The sequence below is a fragment of the Hibiscus syriacus genome, unplaced genomic scaffold, assembly GCF_006381635.1.
Source record: "Hibiscus syriacus cultivar Baekdansim isolate YM2019G1 unplaced genomic scaffold, ASM638163v2 tig00116980_pilon, whole genome shotgun sequence".
NCBI lineage: Eukaryota > Viridiplantae > Streptophyta > Magnoliopsida > Malvales > Malvaceae > Hibiscus > Hibiscus syriacus.
In genome coordinates this window covers 149,399-170,105 of record NW_024063503.1, presented here as the reverse complement: position 1 = coordinate 170,105, position 20,707 = coordinate 149,399, and the positions used below count along the sequence as shown (strand labels likewise).

Below are 20,707 nucleotides of genomic sequence, written 5' to 3'. Positions count from 1 at the left end.
ACCTGGGACATAAATGATTAAATCAGTCCTACTTCCGAGTTGTATATGCTCCAACGATGAAAATAATTTACCCGTTTGGTTTGAGTTACGTGCTGCTAATGAAAACATCGTTGTGATTCATGAATATCTAGCGATTGTAATAGTGGATCACCGACAGTATCATTGCCTTGGACCGTATTTAATTATCATTTGAAGGGTTAATTCTTTTATCATTATTGCTTCACAAATCATTTATGGGTAAAGTACACAAATAGTCCCCCGACTATAGAATATGTTTATTGAATCTTTCGACTATTAAAAGTTTTGAAATAGTCATCTGATTATAAGATATTACCTTTTTATTCCATCGACTATTAAAAGTTACAAATAGTCACTCGACTATTTATTTGTATTCCATACCCACCTTTTTCGGTAAAAATTATGGCAGTTTGAGCTGGATGTTAACATGTTGATGGGGGATATGATAAAATTTGATCCTGTAATCTCAAACGACTATCATATCCCAACCACATGTTAACGTCCAACTCAAACTGTCGTCAAATTTTTAACAAAAACGACGAGTTTGTAACACAATGAATAGTTGAGTGACCATTTTGTAACTTTTAATAGTTGAAGGACTAAAAAATAGTTCTATAGTTGAAGATCATTTTATAACTTTTAACAGTCAAGAGAATCGATAAAGTACGCCTATAGTCAAATGACCATTTGTATACTTTACCCTTATTTTATCATATTTTGTATTGGCTTCACAATCATTTTATGGGTAAAGTACACAAATAGTCCCCCGACTATATTGTTATTGAATCTTTCGACTATTAAAAGTTTTGAAATAGTCATCTGATTATAAGATATTACCTTTTTAATTCCCTCGACTATTAAAAGTTACAAAATAGTCACTCGACTATTTATTGTATTCCATACCCATCCTTTTCGGTAAAAATTTATGGCAGTTTGAGCTGGATGTTAAAATGTTGATTGGGGGATATGATAAAATTGATCATGTAATCTCAAACGACTATCATATCCCAACCACAGGTTAACGTCCAACTCAAACTGTCGTCAAATTTTAACAAAAAATGACGAGTTTGTAACAATGAATAGTTGAGTGACCATTTTGTAACTTTTAATAGTTGAAGGACTAAAAAATATATTCTATAGTTGAAGGATCATTTTATAACTTTTAACAGTAAGAGATCGATAAAGTAACGCCTATAGTCAAATGACCATTTGTATACTTTACCCTTATTTTATCATATTTTGCCTGATAAATTATATCCTCAAAGATTTCTTTTAAAAAGTGTAGCTTCTTCATAAATCCCTAATTTACGCTAAGCAGTTACCACTTTATTTATTTAGTATATTTGATTTTACATTGTTATATAGATTTAAGGTAACTTTTACCATCTGGTAATTTAATTATCGATTTCGCCCATATTATCTTTATGCATCATTTTAGTCCTTGTTTAGAGTGTTTATCTTAGCCCTCCTAGGTTCGTTTTTATTAACAGAACCGTTAGTATATACGTTTATCAACACCGACAATTTTTAGATCAGTCAATATTACTGACGTGATTTGATGATGACGTAAAATGTATTAAAAAATAAACAATAAATCATTTAATGAATACAACAGATAGAAAAAATCTCCAAAACAATTGACATAATCACTTAATCTCAATGAAATAATAAAGTTTTAGAAATTTGTTATAATCATTGTTTTAATAAATATTTTAATCTAACTCTTAATATAGACGTAGAAGATTCACAGATATGTTAGTCAAAATGATCAACGGACCTCAAGGGCTAGGATGATTACCCTCAACATCATATATATTATACTAGCAATAATATTTATCAAATTAGACTCAATCGGTTTAAATCTTTACATTATATTCAAATAGGTTTTTTGAAAAATAAACATACCCCGTTATTTAATTATTATAAAAACGTTTAATTTGCATTGAAAAGTTAATAATAATAATTAGTGTTAAATGAAGCTTGCTTTGGATTTCACTCGTAAAAATTAAATTTTTTAATTAATTTTAGAAGATTATAAAGTAATATTTATTTTAAAATTTCAGGTAATGAATGTTTAATCTCCCTTATAACTATAATCGTTAATGTTTAAACTGAATTTATAAATAACAACGATTTCTTTAATCACTGTCGTAATGCCTAACAGACAAATTAGGTGTTTATATCACACTATAATGGGTTTATACGACTAATCCCCGTCATTTTTCACGTTGCTACCCTTACTCTGTACACTAATCTTACAGAACGAAAAAGTAAAACAAGAAATTTTAAATTTATCTGGCTGAGCCTTACACGTGCATACAAAACCTCACACGTGCATTAGTACTCCGTGAAAGAATCGTTTCGTCTGTGCTGCGATGACGACGGTGACGGTATTTTTGACCGTGGCATCAACAACGGGGTCTTCAAACTCTCATAATACTCCAATATCTATTGTCCTGGCACTAATTCCTCCGTCGAGTCGTCGTCTTCTGTGACGGAATAAACGGCGGCCGTGACACCTTCGTTAAGAGGTCCCACCTGACCCCTCTAAAGAACGCGTGCTCCTTGATCTCGCACGCGCCTCTGTAATATCTAGTCTTTTTGTTGAGTCCTTCTCCAATAACCGTCCGATCAAATCCGTCAAATCGTTCCGTGGTCCCATGAACTCCGGCTCTCTGTTTAAAAACGTTTCGAAACGTCTCCTTGCGGTTATTCCCTCTGAACGGCGTCGTACCGTAGAGCATCTCGTAGCTAAGAATTCCTAGTGCCCACCAATCGACGGCGAATTCATGTCGTCTCCGCGTACTACTTCAGGTGAGACGTATTCCTCCGTGCCCACGAACGAGTAGGAACGTTCCCCGTTTGAGAAACTGAGCTTTCTCCGACTCACTGGGCTGACTCGGGATGATTTTGGTTTCTTATTATGAGCTTTGCCGTGATTGTTATCATCTACGATAGGGACCCATTGGGCGAAGCTTAGGCGATGTTTACGTTGAACTGGAATAGCAGGCAATGAATTTGGATCCTTCTTGTCGAGAAATACATTTTCAGTGTGTGTGATGATTGTTTCTTCTTTAAGTTTCGTGAAAGGTCGAAATCCGTTAAAGTGACGTGTCCCGATTGTTGAATGAGGATGTTTTCAGGCTTGAGATCTCGTAAACGATGCCCTGTGAATGAAGGTGGTCGAGGGCGCAGAGGATCTCAGCCAGGTAAACTGGATGACAGCGGCAGAGAAAACGCGGTCATGCTGACGATCACGAAGGACGTTGAGGTCGGAGCCTGGGCAGTAAGGGACAGCCCAGGCGATAAGGTCGGTTTCAAGGCGACCCAAAAGACGAGGGAGAAATGGGTGGTGAAGAGTTGGGTCGGGAGAGGAAAGCCTGGCCAAGACCTCCATTTCCCAACGGGCTCGACGGTCAGCATCACGTCGGGATCTCTGGACACCTTGAGGGCGAAGGGGGAACGGGCGGTGGGATCCGACGACGTGTGGTGCACGAGGAAGACACGCCCCGTGGCTCCCTCGCCCAGGATTTTGATGGCTTTGAGGTTCTCCAAATCTAAATCGGGTGAAGAGGAAGGATTATTATTATCCATAACCATTTCAGAGGAAGAAAACAGTGTTGATGGGTTTGGTTGGGTTTTGGGGATATATACATATAGAGATGTAGTTTGTTTTTGGTTGGTTTGGAGTACTAGTATTTGTTTCTGGTGAAAGTGAGGTTTGTTCTTGGTGTCTGAAACAATCTCTCTCCACTGCAAAACAAAACCCGCTACTAAACATATACGTCCGTTCACATCGGTCCGGTACGTTTTTTTTTTCCCGTTCTTTTTACTTACCAAGTTGCTGTAAATTCACCCATCTTATTGTTACTCGATCACCCCTCCCCCTCGTTATCGGGAGTAAACTATGTATTAATGTCTAAATTATTAGTTTAATTCATATTAACTTTTTAAATTACATCTAATATTTAATTGTCATTTAATTTAGTATCTCGTCATTTAAAACAACATTTAATATCTAAATTATCAGTTTTATTTTATGTTAGAACTTAAATTTTCAATCTTTTCAAAATTTAACGTTAAATTTGAACAGATATACTAAAATAAAATAAAAACTAAGTTTTAACATTAAAGTACTAAAATGAAGCAAAAAATAAACTTAGATATGATTTTGAAAAATAAAAAATTTAGATTTTTAAACAGATTAAAATTAATAATTTAAATATTAAACATGTAATTTATCCTATTATTAAATAGAAGACAAAAATGGAAAGATGCGTGGAGCCAAATAAACAAAAATGATTGGATTTCACATGGGTGCTAACCATAATCAATGGATCGTTCGTGCATCTTCATCCTCAATTTAAGATTTTTAACCCTTAAATCTTTTCTACCACAATATTACTCTTCTTTTCATATACAAATTTTTGGATGAATTATTTATTTTTATCTAAATAAGCTAATTTTTAATGTTCTTTTTTTTAATAAATAATTCACCGTCATGTACCAAGGACACCCTTAATACGAGTTCTACTAATATTAGGGATAACCAAGGATGGACCTCGGCGGGACGGGTGCGATGGTCACCTCTTAAAAATTTAAGATCATCATAAACTTTATATTTTTATGCATTTTATTAAAATTCTGTTTTCACACTCTTAAAATTTTGTAAGCTTAAGTTCGTCCCCTAAAATTTTATAAATTCAAGTTCTACCCATAACATAAAATTCTATGTCAGTCGACGGGAATAACGTTTGTTTTCTACGAAGATACCATTAAAATTATCGAAGCTAGGGGGTGTACCGCATTAAGTTAATTAAAATAATATGGAAATGTTGTTTGATGAATGGTAAGCTTAGAGCCCGAGGGGATTGTCTAATGTCGCAATTAGGATTTGGTAATATAAAATTAGGACATCAATAGTGAGTTTAGGACTTATACTAAGATATATAAAGCATGATTATGCAGGGTAGGTTTGCTTGATCAATATAGGGTGGGATCTTAATATTATATCAAAGTTAGGATTTATAGGGATATTTGAGAGAATGGAAAAGGATTAATTAATTAAGGGGGGAATCTAATTCTGATTTGTTTTCATCATTGTGCTCTTAAAAAATGAATAATATATTTGTTTCTCAGCATAACATTATCAGTCTATGTACAAGCATTGGTTCACCGGAATCTGATGTAACCATTTTCGAGCTTCATGATTAATATGGCAAATTACATATTTAGTACATAAACTATCAGTTTTAGTCTCTTTTGGTACATGTACTTTCATTTTATCAAAAAATATACTTAAAGTTTAGTTTTTGTTTCATTCTAGTACCCCGCCGTTAAAAACTTTAATTTTTGTTCATTTTAGTACATTTGTTCAAAATTTAACGTTAAGTTTTGAAAAGAAATTATAAGTTTAAGTACTAAAACATACCAAAACTGGTAGTTTAGGTGTTAAATACATAGTTTATCCTTGAAAAGACTACATATATGTCATAAGCAAAATCGATGACAAGCCCATGGTTGTTGCCATCTAGAGCCAGGTCAATTAACTGCATAGGTTTCCTATCTAATTGCTTGCCTTGTTTTTCCATCAAGTCTTTTTTGGAATTGCATATAATTTCCATTAAAAAATCACAGGATTGGCTAGCAGTGTGCAAAAGAACAAGAGATTGAATTAGAGAGAGCATCCCTTTCATGGGGGGTTTTAGATGTTGGCATCTTCTGCCTACGCATGAATTTCTTTGGAAAAAGGATCCACAACTTTAGGGTACATCAAATGTTTTCTTCACCTAGCTTTTCAGCCCAATTGGACATTATAACCCCACCCAAAACCCTATTTTTTACACTGTTTAGGGGATTTTTTTTTACTATTTTGTGCCCCTTACTGCATCATTCTGTTGGAGAAAAGGTAAGGTGATTATGCGGTGCGATAAGTTAGTTTAAGGTTAAAAAATAATCACTTTATATAGTATTTTAGGTTACGCTTAATTTAAACTATTGTATTATTCCTAATATTTTCAGTTAAATCTAAAATATTACAAAGAATATATTATGAAAAAATGTAACATTTTTAGTTCAACCGAAAATATTAAGAACTTAACATTTTTAGTTACGTCCAATCTAAAATATTATATTTTTAGTTCATCGTTTTTTAACTTTAAATTAAATTATATCTCCTCAAACTTACTTAATATTCCACCAAAGCTCAAAGGGGCAGTTTTACAGTGCGGCATCTTAATATAAGATTAAAATAAGGTGGTACCAGTTTTGTTATTGTTTAAATAATAAAATCGGTAAAAAATTACTTGTAATATTATAATTTTTACCTAAAACATCGTTTTTTAACATTTCCAGTCATTTTTTAACTCCTAGTAATGTTTTCGGTAATTTTTTAACACCTAATAATGTTTCCAGTCATTTTTTAAAAAATCTATTTAAAACCCCAATAATAACAAAACCGATCATTTTTTTAGTGCCTAATAATGTTTTCGATCATTTTTTACCGATTTTATTATTATATTTTAACCTTATATTAAGACTATCGCACGTGAACGTTTCCACTCAAAGTGAAAAAAGCGAAGAGAAAATGAAACTGATTATATTCCCTCCACCCACCCATGTCGATGCCAGGGATATATGTTCACTTTAAAGGTGAAAAACAAAAGGCATATCTACTTTCATCATGCTCTTGTTGGCCATGATTTCACCACAAAATGTTCAAGGATCATTTCAATAGTAAAGTGGGGAAAACCCCATGGACTACATATGTAATTTAGCATTAGTTTTATTTTAAATGTGGGACTACATATGTAATTAATATTAGATAAATATAATAAAATATTTATTCAAAGATAATTTTAAATTAATCATCCTAAACATATCATGATTTTCCCGAAAAATAACCTTCCGTGCCATTATTTTAATGTCAGGCACTGTTCAGACTATATTTCTCGATCTAACACCCTTTGCAGAAAGGCGCCACCTACACCGCGCTTACGCTGATCAGGCGCCACGTTGGGTAAAACGCACCCCTTGCAACGCCTCTTGTTAAACGTGTAAAAAATCTAGGTGTTAGTTTTGTAAATAATTTTAAACTGGTGCCAAATATGTATCTAATTTCTATTAGGGTGATATTTGTGTAAAAAAATCAACTTTATCTATTTATTTTTTTGTGATATTATTTTTAACAATAGTTAATAATGTTTATTGACTTTTAAAATTAATTGTTTGAAAATATTAAAATATTAAAATAAACTTTTAATTACAATTGAGATATCAAATAAATTATTATTCAATTTTTTCAAAATAAATAAAAATGAATTTAAAAATGAATAAAATTCAATAAAAATATAATGTAAAGCTAAAATACATCACCTCTTTATTTAAAACATTCTATCTAATATTAATCTTAAAAAATATAAAATAAATATTAAATTTTAATTTTATTAAAAATGATTAAACATTATTAAATGTGTTAAAAATAATAATTAATGAATAATAATTCATTTAATCCCTCAATTGTAATTAAAAGTTTATTTTAATATTTTTTTATATTTTTAAACAATTAATTTTAAAATAATATATTCTCAAGACCTAAAGTCAAGTTTATGATTGTTAAACAGTCGTAGGTGTGGAAAGCTACATGGATCGAATGAAAATTCAATCGTACAAAGTCAATAACTCAAAATTGTCTAATTGTTGTCTAAATATCAACTCAATTATACCACAAATAAACATTCGATCAAAGAGTTGATATTTTCTGCTCAATCTTCATAAAAACTGTTTTGTCTCATCATTTTCTCTTCCGTATGAGCTCCTTTCTTTTTATAACATTCATGCAAAAGAATATACGTATTGTGTAATTTCATGCAAAAATCAAAATTTGTCGAGTTATAAAATAATTTGCAAAAGAAGATTTAAAAGTATTTTAAAATATGAATAATTTTATAAAAGGTTTTATAATTATTATTTCTTTTACAAAATGATGATGATAATAAATATTTTATAATTTAAAAAATTATAAATTTCATATATTTTTGAAAAAATTATTAACTTTTAAAATTAATTGTTTAAAAATATAAAAAATATTAAAATAAACTTTTAATTACAATTTACTTTTGCAATAAAAGTCAGTATACTTTTGTTTTTTTTGTGTGCACGTGGGTAACTATATTCAACAAAAAAGAATTGAAAAATAAAGGAGCTCATTCGCAGGAGAAAATGATGAGACAAAATAATTTTTGTGAAGATTGAGCAGAAAAGATCAACTCTTTTATCAGATATTTATTCGTGATATAATTGAGTTGATATTTAGACAACAGTTAGACAATTTTGAGTTATTGACTTTGTACGATCGAATTTTCATTCGATTCCTGTAGCTTTCCACACCTACGACTGTTTAACAATCATAAACTTGGCTAAAATAAACTTTTAATTACAATTGAGGGATCAAATGAATTATTATTCATTAATTATTATTTTTAACAAAAGTTAATAATGTTTATTCATTTTAATAAAATTAAAATTTAATGTTTATTTTATATTTTTTAAAATTAATATTAGAAAGAATATTTTAAATAAAGAGGTGATATTTTTTAGTTTTACATTATATTTTTATTGAATTTTATTCATTTTTAATTCATTTTTATTGTTTTTTTTATTTATTTTTTTAAAAATTGAATAATAATTCATTTGATCTCTCTCAATTGTAATTAAAAGTTTATTTTAATATTTTAATATTTTAAAAAAATTAAATTTTAAAATTCAATAAACATTATTAACTGTTTTTAAAAATAATATCAAAAAAATAAATAGATAAAATTGAAGTTTTTTATAAAAAAAATATCACCCTAACAGAAATTAATTACTTATTTGACATCAGTTTAAAAATATTTACAAAACTAACAGCCATATTTTTTACACATTCGACAAGGAGCGTTACAGGGGGCGCGCCTTATCCCACGTGGCGTAAAACGCGATACATGGGTACGCCTTTCTGTAAAGGGTCTTAGATCAGGAAATATAGTGTGAACGATGTCTGATAAGGAAATAAAGGCGCTGAAGGTGATTTTTCGGGAAAATGACCAATATATCACAATCAATTCTAACTTTGTAAAAAAATAATTATGAAAAAATAAAGTTTAAATAAAAAATAAAACTCATATTTATTAACCATCAGTATTTTTTTCTTTTAATTTACATCGGCAGTAATTTTATTTATTTATATATATATATATATTTAATTTATTCTGAAAAGTATATTTGTTTCAGACTCAAACAGCCCAATAAGCTGAAGCCTACTTGGATTTGGACGAATGATTTTTGACGTAGGTCTATATTAAGTTAAATTTAAATATTTTTAATAATAATTATTGGATAATTATTTGGTTCGTGGAAGTGAACATTTTCAATTTGAAAATAAATTATTATTTAATATATATTATTATACAAAAAAATCACAAACAATATTTAAATAATGTGAAATATTTTGTAATTTATTTTTGAACTTGGGCTGCAAGGAAATTCAAACGTAAAGGGTCAAAGGAGGTCACAAAACGACACCGTTAAGGCTCTCAGCACCATCACCCTTTTCTTCGTCTTTCACATTTTCTCGAGATATTTTTAGGGTTTCACTCTGCCGCAACTTTTGTTTATGGTGCGTTTTCTCCTCTCAAATTTTCTTATTCATTACTGTTTTGATATTATTATTGATATAATTCATGCATTCTTGGTGGATGTTAAATAATGATCATACTTTTAATCAACTCTTAATTAATGGCTGTTAGCTCTTTTTTTTTTTATAGGATAATTCAATTCTTTTTTATTTTGTTTTCTTGTCCCGTTTTTAAGACGGATTTGAGATTGTGATCTACCTTTTTCCCCCTTCTTTTGTGGATCCAATTGATTCATGGGTATCTCAGCTTATCTTAAGTCCTACACGGGATTTTAGATGATCTATGTTTGTAATTAATTTCTGGGTATTTTCAGATCTTTAATTTATATCCTTTCCTTCTTTGGGTCAAAATGTTGTATATTTTATGAATTTAGATTTTGTTACTAAATTGATGTCCATAATACAATTTTAGTTTCTGTTTGTCATTGTTTTGTGTAGATCATGATGATAGTTGAAGAAAAAGAATTGTTTTTTTAGAAATTATTTTCAATTTTTAGGTTTTAACTCCTGCAACTTGATTCCACCATGTAAATAAATGCATAGTTATACTATAATTCTTAATTCTATAATGCAGGAACGAATGTTATGTCTAAAATGAATTTTATGCTTGATCTCAATGATATCAAAGCTATCTTGACTAGCTTCTGTTATCAAAATTTACACTTGATTGGAGATTGGATTTGAAGTTGATCGAGTTTAAAACTTTTGAAACGATGATTATTTTTCTTAATTGTTGTATGTTTAGTTCAGATTTACTATTGTTGTATGTTTAGTTCAGATTTACTATCATTTAGACGAAGTGATTCCTACCGGAATAATCATGGATGCAAATTGTTTTGGAGTCTGAGTTGTTGTTCTTTATCTATTAACAGCTATAGTCGGATCGTGATGGTGAAGGCATATGCACAAGAGCACATTTACAAGCATCCATGGGAGAGAGTAACGTCTGCTTCTTGGCGTAAGTTTGCTGATCCTGAGAACAAGCACACCTTGTCTCATATCCTTGAAGTCGACACCTTGAATCACAAACTCGATCCTCTCTCTGGTAAGCTCTACAGTACTCGGGCTCTTACCATACATGCTCCGGGGCCATTGTTTGTTCGCAAAATCATCGGCCAGGATATCTGCCACTGTGTAGAATCAACAGTTGTTGATGCCCAATCTAAGTCGATGCAACTCACAACACGTAATGTCAGTCTTCAGAAGTTTATAGAGGTAGAGGAGAAGATACGGTATGATCCTCACCCAGAAAATCCAACAGGATGGACTGTTTGCCGACAGGAGACTAGTATTTGTATTAAGCCATTATCGGCTCTTGCGTCCATGGCTGAAAAAGTGGAGCAGCGATGTGCCGAGAGGTTTATGCAAAATAGTGTCAAGGGTCGAGAGGTAATGGAGAGGATCTGTAAGTATCTTGAAGCTGAATCTAGAGGGATGGCTCTATGAGTCTCACTTTCACTTTCTGCACTTGAAGCCTCAGCTGCTTCTCTCATACAGTAGGAAATAACAGAAGAATGTAAGATGCAGAAACCTGGAAGGTCTAGGTTTAATTTTGAATGCCCTTTTTAGACTTGGTGCAATTTTTGGTGTAGTCCATATCTAATTTGGGATTAAGATTCAATTTACTTTGCCAGATGATGTTTGGTTTAATGACTGAATGATTCAAATTGCTATGCAATTATTAAACAAGACCCATCTATTATGGAAATGGATAGCACATCAACTGCATTAATTTGATGGTAAACACAGGTTGATGGTGAAACTAAGCTATAAATAGTATGAAAGAGGGATGAATTTAAATGATTTTTTTAAATTTTCGTCCTTGACAATCTTTCAAAGCACAAGCCTTCTTTACTTTGAGTTTGCATCACACATTTTCACACTACACAATCACTCAGTCATACACCAAACTTTCACAAAAGCTTTCATGAACTTGAGTTTCCTCTTTGACCAAATATGATAGAGGCATGGCCATGTATTATCACTTTAATATTAATATTCTTAACAAATTATTTAATAATAAAATAATTTCAGTTGACAGGACACTTTATTTTGAAATAGTTTCATTTCTACTAGACTTTCAATTCGTTTTTCTAATTTCAAGACAAATCTATGACCATATTATTTAATAATTATGTAAGAAGCAAAATTTTCTTTATGTTGATAAACCAAAAATAACATAAATGTTGTTACTTTGGGTTTCCCTACAAAATAACCTGAACAACTTACGAAACGCGATCAAAAGAAGAGCTAAGAGGTCAAGACGAAAATTTATCAATGACCCAACCCATAATCAAAAGTTTAGGACAATGGGATGAAGGCTGGCATAGAATGGATGAATGAGGAACGCCAAAAAAAAATTGATGAGATTTTGAATCAAGCTAGACACACTTGTAGATCATGCATCAATAAAATCAATCAGGACATCCATCATCATCCATGTTCTTCTCCATAATATAGACAACTACCATCAAAATTGTGAATACTTTATGGGACACGAACATTCGAAGATTACTATGAAGCCGAATGGTCCACGGTTTCCAATGGACAAAAGCACCGTTTCTTCTTAGTTTCGATGGCCAACCCCAAAGTGAAACCTCTTTGCATGTTTGTCATTAAAAGCATATTCAAGTCGCAGAGGCCCTAAAGGTGAGTCCACTCGGATCCCAAACCCATATCCATAGCCACTTCCAGGCTTATATCTTGCCCCCGCAGGATCACCTGAATAACACAAAAAACAAACAGATTCATGGGAAACAAAGGATGTTAGAAAGGACACAGAATTCACAAGAAACGAAAATAAAAAATGAAGATTAACCAAAAAGGACTTACCAGGCACATTGGGTCCTGACCATAAATCATGCCCGTAATCAGCAAATATAACTCCTTCCACAGGCCCCAGCTGCACAATAGCAAAAAATACAAATCAATGCAGCATCTAGGTTATCTTTTTTATTTAATTCTCATCCTCCAATGGCTAGATTCTTGTCTCCCTATAACCTTATCAAAAATCCGAGTTCCATAAAAAAAAGGTAAATATCATCATGCCCGATATGGCTCTGCTGAATAGTCTTTAAATACTAGCCTAGGATCAAGGAATTCAACATCCTTCCAGCAAGCACATTATATCCATGAAAACAACAAAAGATGAGGTGGAATTAATATTCACATACCATTGGGAAAGAAACTTCACTTGAGCCAACTACATAAGATCGTCCAGAGCCTACAGCACCTTCTTCGTAACCTCTCACGCTGTTAGTTCCACCGATAGCAAATGCTTCATGAGGAGAAAAATTTCCCACCACATGCCCACCAGACAAACTAGCAATAAAAAACAGAGCAAGTCAGCACAACTCTCTCCTCTTCAATTTCTCTCTTTCGAGAAATAACGAAGCTCAGGGTAAAACCAAGCAAGAAAACTTTTGAAGTCAGAAAACAAATAGAGAAAACAAGAGTTTATAAACCACGATAACCATAATATGTAATTCCTTGTATACAAAAAATAAAGATGATAAGGCGATAAGCATAATACCTTAAAAGAAGGCGAGTTGGAGCAATTTCAACACCTTTTCTTGCCCGAGCATTCACTCTGTTGAAAAACAACCACTCAGGCATGATGGGAAGTCCTTGTTCCATGTTAAATGCAAACTGCAAAGGTAACAAAAAGTCAGGCCCATCCATATTATAAGTGATGAAAAACCACATGGTGTAGATGCTAACCATGGAGGAACCTTGATCACCAGAACCAGTATAGACACTTTCAAATTTTGCCAATAACATATCGTCATAAGGCTTACCACTACATTAAGATTTTAATACAAGGTTAAAAGCAAGAAAATAAAACCAAAAAAATCATAACAGTAATTAATGAAGTGAAATAAATCTTATGGAAGCTATACAACACCAGGCATCAGACATACAAACCTTGCAGTAAGTGGGCTGCCATAGAAGTCCTTGATAATTGGATTTCCTTTATCATCACGAGCACCAGCGTGCTGCATATTCAAACATCATAAATAAATCATATAACTGAAACATAAACCACAACCCCCCAAAATATCAAATTCAGAATAACAACTAAATTTTAGGAACTACTTGGTTACAAACTTCCCTTTGAAGAAAACCCAGAACAAGAACCTAGCAGTCAGAAAAATAAGCTATGGGTTGAAGTAACAAGCTCTACCTGAAAAATAAGACCAGCTGTTCCACTCCATTTTGGCCTGAGCGGTCGACTAAACTCTATACCAGCTGTTACACGACCAATACTCAGACTGCTATTGTCATGTTGGTTACCATGCACAAGTGTCCCTGGGGTTCTTGAATTCTGTAAAAAGAAATGTTCAAGATAGTAATCAATCTCCCAATACAATCATTTGAAAAAGTAAAAGCAAAACCCACCTGCACAATTATTGTTCTAGACGTCCTCTTGTCGTCTCCCTCAATCCATGGGTCTGTGTAGTTAATGCGGAATATAGAGTCAATTTGGCCCCTCTCTAAGGAAATATTAAGCTTTTGGTTTCTTCCAAACAAATTTCTATGAGAATATGCAAAGCTGCACATAGGAAACAACAGATGAGACATGATACACTGCATAATACATGTCATCAGATTTAGCAGACCCTAAATTTCTCTCCTTTGCCTCAATAACAATAGGGAAGGAAACAAGAAATGCTGAAGGCTCAGAGTGACATAACAAGATGAGATATGTGGTTGCATGTAAGAAAGTTTACGCCTAAGGAAGTTGAATAGAATAAGAAGCCACAATGAAAAGAAAACATAAAAGCTTCCAATAAAATCCACCATTATGAATATTATTCTGTCATTTAGTACCAAAACGTACCCTGGTTCTGTAACATACAACCCCAAGAAAGCAACTTCTAGTGTATCAATTACTATGCACATTATCACTCGATGAGAATCATTAAGAAATAAGCAACCAAAGTCAACAAGATTCAACCAAAGGAATTGATATGGGCTCTCACAACCAATGCAAAGCCAACTTAATTCTCAAAATGATAGGGCACTAAGGAACGAGAAAACCTACTTGTTGCTTGGCTTTTCACTCAAATTTATTCCAGAAAACTTTCTTGCTTGTATTATAGAGTAATGAAAAATACTGCACATTTCTGATATTTATGAGTGGTGGAACAAATTAACGAATGTGAATTACATCCCATTCAAAAAAGGAATTTGCTCCCAAACGCATGAAAAGTTAAATGAGATGAAACTTATCATTTGCATGCACAAATCAAAATGAACTGCAGAAGAAGGGTGGATTGAAAAAATGGAATCAGACAGAACTGAAATTTGCCACGTTACCTTCCAATAAGTCCTGATAGAGGGCCACTTGTAATCCTACAAAATTATACATCACTAGCATAAATATTATTTAAGACATGCCAACCAAAAATAAATATAGGTTTTGGTAACTAAATTAGGCAAGGACATAAGCTAGAACATGTAGTATTGCAATTTAAACGCATGACATACCCACTTGATATTCCACCACCAGCAGAAAAACCACCACTTGGACGTTCAACAACATTCATTATCAAATCAACTTTACCAGCATCTACAATGTTGACAATCGGAACAACAATAGACAAATAAATACATAAGAAATGTCTGACAATGTTAACATAAAACATATTTAATTACAAACTATATCCAAAAAAGGTAGCCTATCATCTGATGCCTATTGAATCAATTAGCGTCAAATCCTGTAAAGGAAAATTAAATGTATTCCACTGGTTTCAACTTCCAACAAAAGCTTTACACAGCAATTACAAAGCAAATAATATTAATTGGCTAGTACTAATGTTTGTTATAACATCATTATAGGTATGTTATATAGCATAATACTTAGTTACTTACTACCAGAACAATAATAATCTGTAATAAAATTCATTAGACAATCTTGCATTCTTGCTATTGCATTATGTCTCTGAAAAATCAGCATTAACCAGTTAAGGTCCTCAGCATAAAATAGCCAACCAAATACTCACAAGGGCATTGTACATAAAATATAACATTTTCAGGAACTAGCTTAAACATTCTTTCAACCAGCAAAGAATACCTCAGAACAGAACATGCAATTCTTTTCAAGATTCATTCAAAGATGCATTCACTCACCCCCAGCTGGTTGAGGAATGATACTGACATCTGCCATGAGACCCATAGTTGACACCGTATCCACATCTCTTTTTCCTTGAAGCATACTATACACCTGTAGGAGGATGGTTCAAAGGAAGCAACACAAGATAGTTGGGACAAATTTTGCTATCCACAAGCACTCTTCCTTGACCAAAATATATCTATATGACTCATCATCAATAAAACACCTATGCAAGTAACAAAAGCTAGACATAGGGTCACACCTGTCCCTTCTTGGTTGTGAGTTGCCTAAGTATCGTTTCAGGCTTTGTCTTCCCTTTAGTTGGTTCTCCACTGAAGCAATTACAAGCATTTCAGGTCATTATTTTCTAATCCTAACAAACTTAAAAGTCTGATATGCATGTTTGAGAGAGTCGCGAAGCAAACTGAAGGAAGCTTCTTACGTCTTTCGATCAAGGAAACGTATGGATATATTATTGACCTCGGCTTCTGCAACTTGTAACTTTATAATACCTCCAGAAAAAATATCAACTCCAGAAACCTATAAGGTCAAAGAACAGTTAATAGAGCATGGTTGTACCAAAGATTAACGAAGAGTACAACTGCATCCCCAAATTAAAGAACCATGCACGGCAAAGTACTAACCAAGCCAAAAAGACCACGTTCCATATACCATCCATTGATAGAATTAATTACTTCATCCAAACGCTTGAGATTTACAACTTTTCCTGCACAGCTTGACACCAAAAGTGAAAATAATGAAGGCCTCCTATGACCAGAATTAAGAAGCAGCTCATCAAGTAAATCATCTAAATGTAAATCCATCCATACTGAAGAATGCAAAAGAAAAACTTACCATGTGCATCACGAAAAGCATCCTCGAGAAACTTTGATGGAAGAACATTGGCCCCTTCACAGACCAATCCGTGGAACTCCTGATTTGGCTCTACCTTATGCCACAAGAAGCCAATGTCAACCCAATGAATATTATGTTTCTATACGTGCCAAAGTTGGTTGGCATGTAATTCCCAAAACCGGAGTGAAATGTACAGCTAACAACAAAAAGAAATTATGACACAAGAAAGACAAGCCAAAAAGAGCATCTATCATTTCACCCACCCACTCCCTAGGACTATGAGAGTATCTAATTATATGAAGTTTCCACAGCGACACTCTATGAAGGAAGGCGGCACAGAGCGGGAAATTCTCCAATTCCCCTGAATTCTAACAGAAAAGATTAAACTAGTGCCAGAGAGATCACTAGCTAAGCCCCCACAAGTAGAAATGTTACATTGATGGTAACCAGCGACCAAAAACATACTCAATTATGACTGCAATTCGGAGCAATTAAAAGAGAAATGAATGCAGGACAAATATATTATACGCATTAAACTTCTAAACATCTATGATAACATACTTGAAACACCAATCTGATACCATCCCGCGTGTCAACAGCCACGGGCATACAGGAGGAGAAGTAGCCGCTATCAATGATCCGATGAACATCTTCCTGGACCTCCCGCACAGTCAATGCTGAGTTGGCTCGGCAAGCTTTCAACGCGGTAAGGGCTTCCATTTCAAGGTCTTTCCGCTCCAACTCCTCTCCATCTTTGTTCCTGACGAGAACCTCGCTTATCAAAACCCTCTCCTCGTCGTATCGACCGGCAGCAGTCGACTGTCCCTTCTGAGGCACCTCCAACCCGGACTGAGCGGAGTCGGGCGAACTCGGCTGGGACAAAGACAAGGAGGCAGAACATAACAGAGGCGATTTAGAAAGGTTGTCGCTCGGAGTGGTTAGCGACAGTGACGCACAGCAGAGTAGGGGAGAGTCTCTGAGAAGCGAGTGAATTCCGAAGGCGGAGTGAGTGGATGCGGCGGTAGGATGATTTTTGAGAAAATTGGAGCGATTCCTGAGTGAGTGAATGAGTTGGAACACCGAGTGACGAGCTCTGGAGAGGTGACAGGCTAGGGTCTGTGAGAGAGAATGGTTGGAAGAAGGGATCTTGAAAGATGAGGAGGTGAAAAGAACGCCGTCGTTGCGAGGCATCGCGGATGCAAGTATAACTGGAGAAGAAGAAATGAGAGTGAATTTGATTCTTCAATCAACAATTTCTGGGGGTTGAGAAATTTTAGAGGGCTGTTATTGTTTTAGTTTTAGACGGCAGAAAATGATGTACATACATTCTTGAGGGTTTTATATCTGAACTGCTTTCAGGTAACACCAGGATTCGGTTGAAGTAAGCCTAGAGATGTGCCGCTCAAATGGGTCGGATCTTTGGATTTTCTTTCCCTTACCTGAATTATCTAAACTACTTCGGTTAGAATTCGATTAACTTTCGATTTTAGTAGATTTAGTTTAAATTTGAGTTTGACTTGATATCTTAACGAATTGAGTCGAATAATAACCTCCATATCATGTTTTAATGGAGAGTTAGTCGAATTGAGTTGGAGGTTTATAGGATGCAATGCAAAACATTCAAGCATCTTCGACATAACATGCATGTGAGCGTAAATGAGATCATATTATATATGGTCAACAAGGTATTGATTTCGGTAGTCAAGTTGAGTCAATGAAGGTAATGATGGGTTCAAATACCTTAAGTACTCTATTACAGCATTTCGAAGGAGGATCTCAAAGTGGAGTGATGTTCTGTACACTTCCTATTCAACAAACAAATAAAGACGGTCAAGGCGGACGACCACGACGTACACGATGAGTCACGCACCATTATTATTCAACCACTGCTCGACATCTTTAAGAATTACGAAAATATATATAAATTTTATTATGCATTATATTAGTTTGTAAGAACTTTTATTATTATTATTATGTAATAAAATTATTTTTATATATTAAACAATTTTTAAAATTATTTTTTAAAATTAAATTTGACAAAACTCACCACATCGACGTGACGAGTTTCAACGGTTAATTTTTTTTTAATTCAAAAGTTGTATGTTGCCCAACGAATATCTTATGTATTCTACGTTACTCGTCACCTTACTGTGATGAATTTCTTTGTTTTTCTTTATTTTTTTTAATTATTTATAGAATTTTAAAAAATAAAATTATTTCCAATGGGACTCGTCACCTTGAAGTGACGAGTTTCTGGAAGTATATTATAATATTGACTCACGTGGGGTTAACGGAACTGAGACCATTAAAAAAATATGTTTTTGACCGAACTCTTCACCTCAATGTGACGAATTTATGTTTCACTATAGCATTTACCGTAGATTACAAAATAAATTTGTGACTCGCTTATTGGGCCAATTAATTTACCCATTTGGAGTAATAGGCCGAAAACCATGCTCTCAATTCAAAAGGCCCATACCCATTCATCAATGAAAATAATAGCAATTGGAATTTAAAATTTAATTGTTTGAAATTGTTGTAAAGTGATTTTAAAAAGATAAAATATCCATTATAAATAATTTAATATTAATTTTAAAAAATGTCGTAGAAAAGAGTTTTTAAAAGTGCTTTCAAAAGTGTAGTTTAAAATTTAATTATTTGGAATTGATTTTGTAAAGTGATTTTGAAAGGATAAAAAATCCATTATAGACATTATGTTGTAAATTAACAATATAAAATTAATTTTTTTTAACAAAACAACTAATTTTATTCAAAATAGGAAATATCCCGAATTACAATAAATATTTACAATCAGAATCGTAAATTAACACATAACTGGAAAATTTTCCTATAATCATTAAAACAAAACTAGCAACTTAAGATCATAAGTATCATACGAGGAAAGATTAAAAATCTAAAAAAGAAACTTGAACAAATATAGATACAAATAGATTTGATGCATTGGTAAACAAATCGCAAATGAGGATCAAACTATTGAAAGACACCGACAAAATTACAAATCAGACTCAAGCGACATGAAAAGCTATACACGAATGCAAAACGGGTACCCAAATCCACTATGAGGGTCCAAAACAAGGAAGAGCAACAAGATATCAGATAAGCTTCATCTTAATCAGTCGTGACGAAGTGAAATAAACCTTTAGAAAAAGATAAATGAAAAAAAGACCAAACGAACGAAAAATATGTCAAAAGATAAAAGAAAATATGCCACAAAGGCAGATGAAAACGTGCCATAAAAGTATATGAAAATGTGTCATACAGACAGACTCACTGAAAAAATAAATAGAAACACAATATAAGAAAGGAAAAAGGCAATAAAGAAATACCAGCAGTCGGCAACCAATATTAAAGTTTGTATCACAGTCGATCAATAAAGACGAAAAAGAAAAGAGATGAGATACACACCAAAAAAGAAAAACTAGGTTTTTCAAAAGAGATATATAATTTAAATTATATTTACACTTATTAATCCTATTATATATAAAATATATTTTATAATAACTCACTACTAATATGGCAAATAAATTATTTTTTAAGGATATTAGTATTAAATTATTAAAATAAAATGTAAATACATAATTGACTAGAGCAATAAAATTATAATTTATTTCCAAACCTAAAATTAAAAATAACTAGAAATCATAACTTTTACGGTTTGGTTAAAACCACCGTTTACATCATATTTTTTATAATTTTACCGATTTGACATTGATTTTGCGTTCAGATTCTTATAAAGGTAGCCTTGAAATATGGCAAATGGCTTATTCTCACCCAAATCACTAGTATTTTTCTGCAGATGCCAAGCCCATATTAACAGCCAATGTGTTTGTTTAAGACATGAGATGCAGCATTCTGCCTAATTGAAGAATAAACAATATCGATTTGGGCCATTTCTTTTTCCTTTCTTTCTGGGGTCCAGGAATCCACAGCGAAACGCATGGACCTTGGGATTTTCTTTTTAAAAGGTTAAATGCATTTTAGTTTTTTAAAATTATGTTTTATTATCATTTTGATATTTAAAATAT

General features: G+C 32.8%; 2 protein-coding genes and 1 pseudogene across 3 annotated transcripts; 1 reads left to right on the top strand and 2 right to left on the bottom strand.

Moving 5' to 3' along the window:
- Positions 1-2,286: 2,286 nt before the first annotated feature.
- LOC120192777 lies at positions 2,287-3,753 on the bottom strand (annotated as a pseudogene).
- A 5,846-nt stretch (positions 3,754-9,599) lies between these two features.
- On the top strand, positions 9,600-11,201 carry LOC120192780 (PRELI domain containing protein 3B-like). 2 transcript variants are annotated; one of them, XM_039195497.1, is made up of 2 exons: positions 9,600-9,673; positions 10,564-11,201. In XM_039195497.1, exon 2 carries the CDS (start codon positions 10,580-10,582, stop codon positions 11,135-11,137), a length of 558 nt encoding a protein of 185 aa, XP_039051428.1. In that variant the 5' UTR covers positions 9,600-9,673; positions 10,564-10,579; the 3' UTR covers positions 11,138-11,201. The 2 variants fall into 2 exon arrangements, with proteins under 2 accessions (XP_039051428.1, XP_039051429.1); XM_039195498.1 differs by lacking the exon at positions 9,600-9,673 and adding an exon at positions 9,851-9,995.
- A 1,020-nt stretch (positions 11,202-12,221) lies between these two features.
- Positions 12,222-17,994, bottom strand: LOC120192803 (outer envelope protein 80, chloroplastic-like). Its single transcript, XM_039195520.1, has 16 exons — positions 17,223-17,994; positions 16,662-16,755; positions 16,451-16,533; positions 16,249-16,346; positions 16,069-16,138; positions 15,824-15,917; positions 15,182-15,263; positions 15,011-15,046; positions 14,090-14,243; positions 13,875-14,015; positions 13,616-13,686; positions 13,412-13,490; positions 13,224-13,339; positions 12,865-13,012; positions 12,524-12,593; positions 12,222-12,412 (listed from the first exon to the last, which is right to left on the bottom strand). The coding sequence occupies exons 1-16, from the start codon at positions 17,850-17,852 to the stop codon at positions 12,258-12,260; spliced, it is 2,121 nt and encodes a 706-aa protein (XP_039051451.1). The 5' UTR covers positions 17,853-17,994; the 3' UTR covers positions 12,222-12,257.
- Positions 17,995-20,707: the final 2,713 nt, after the last annotated feature.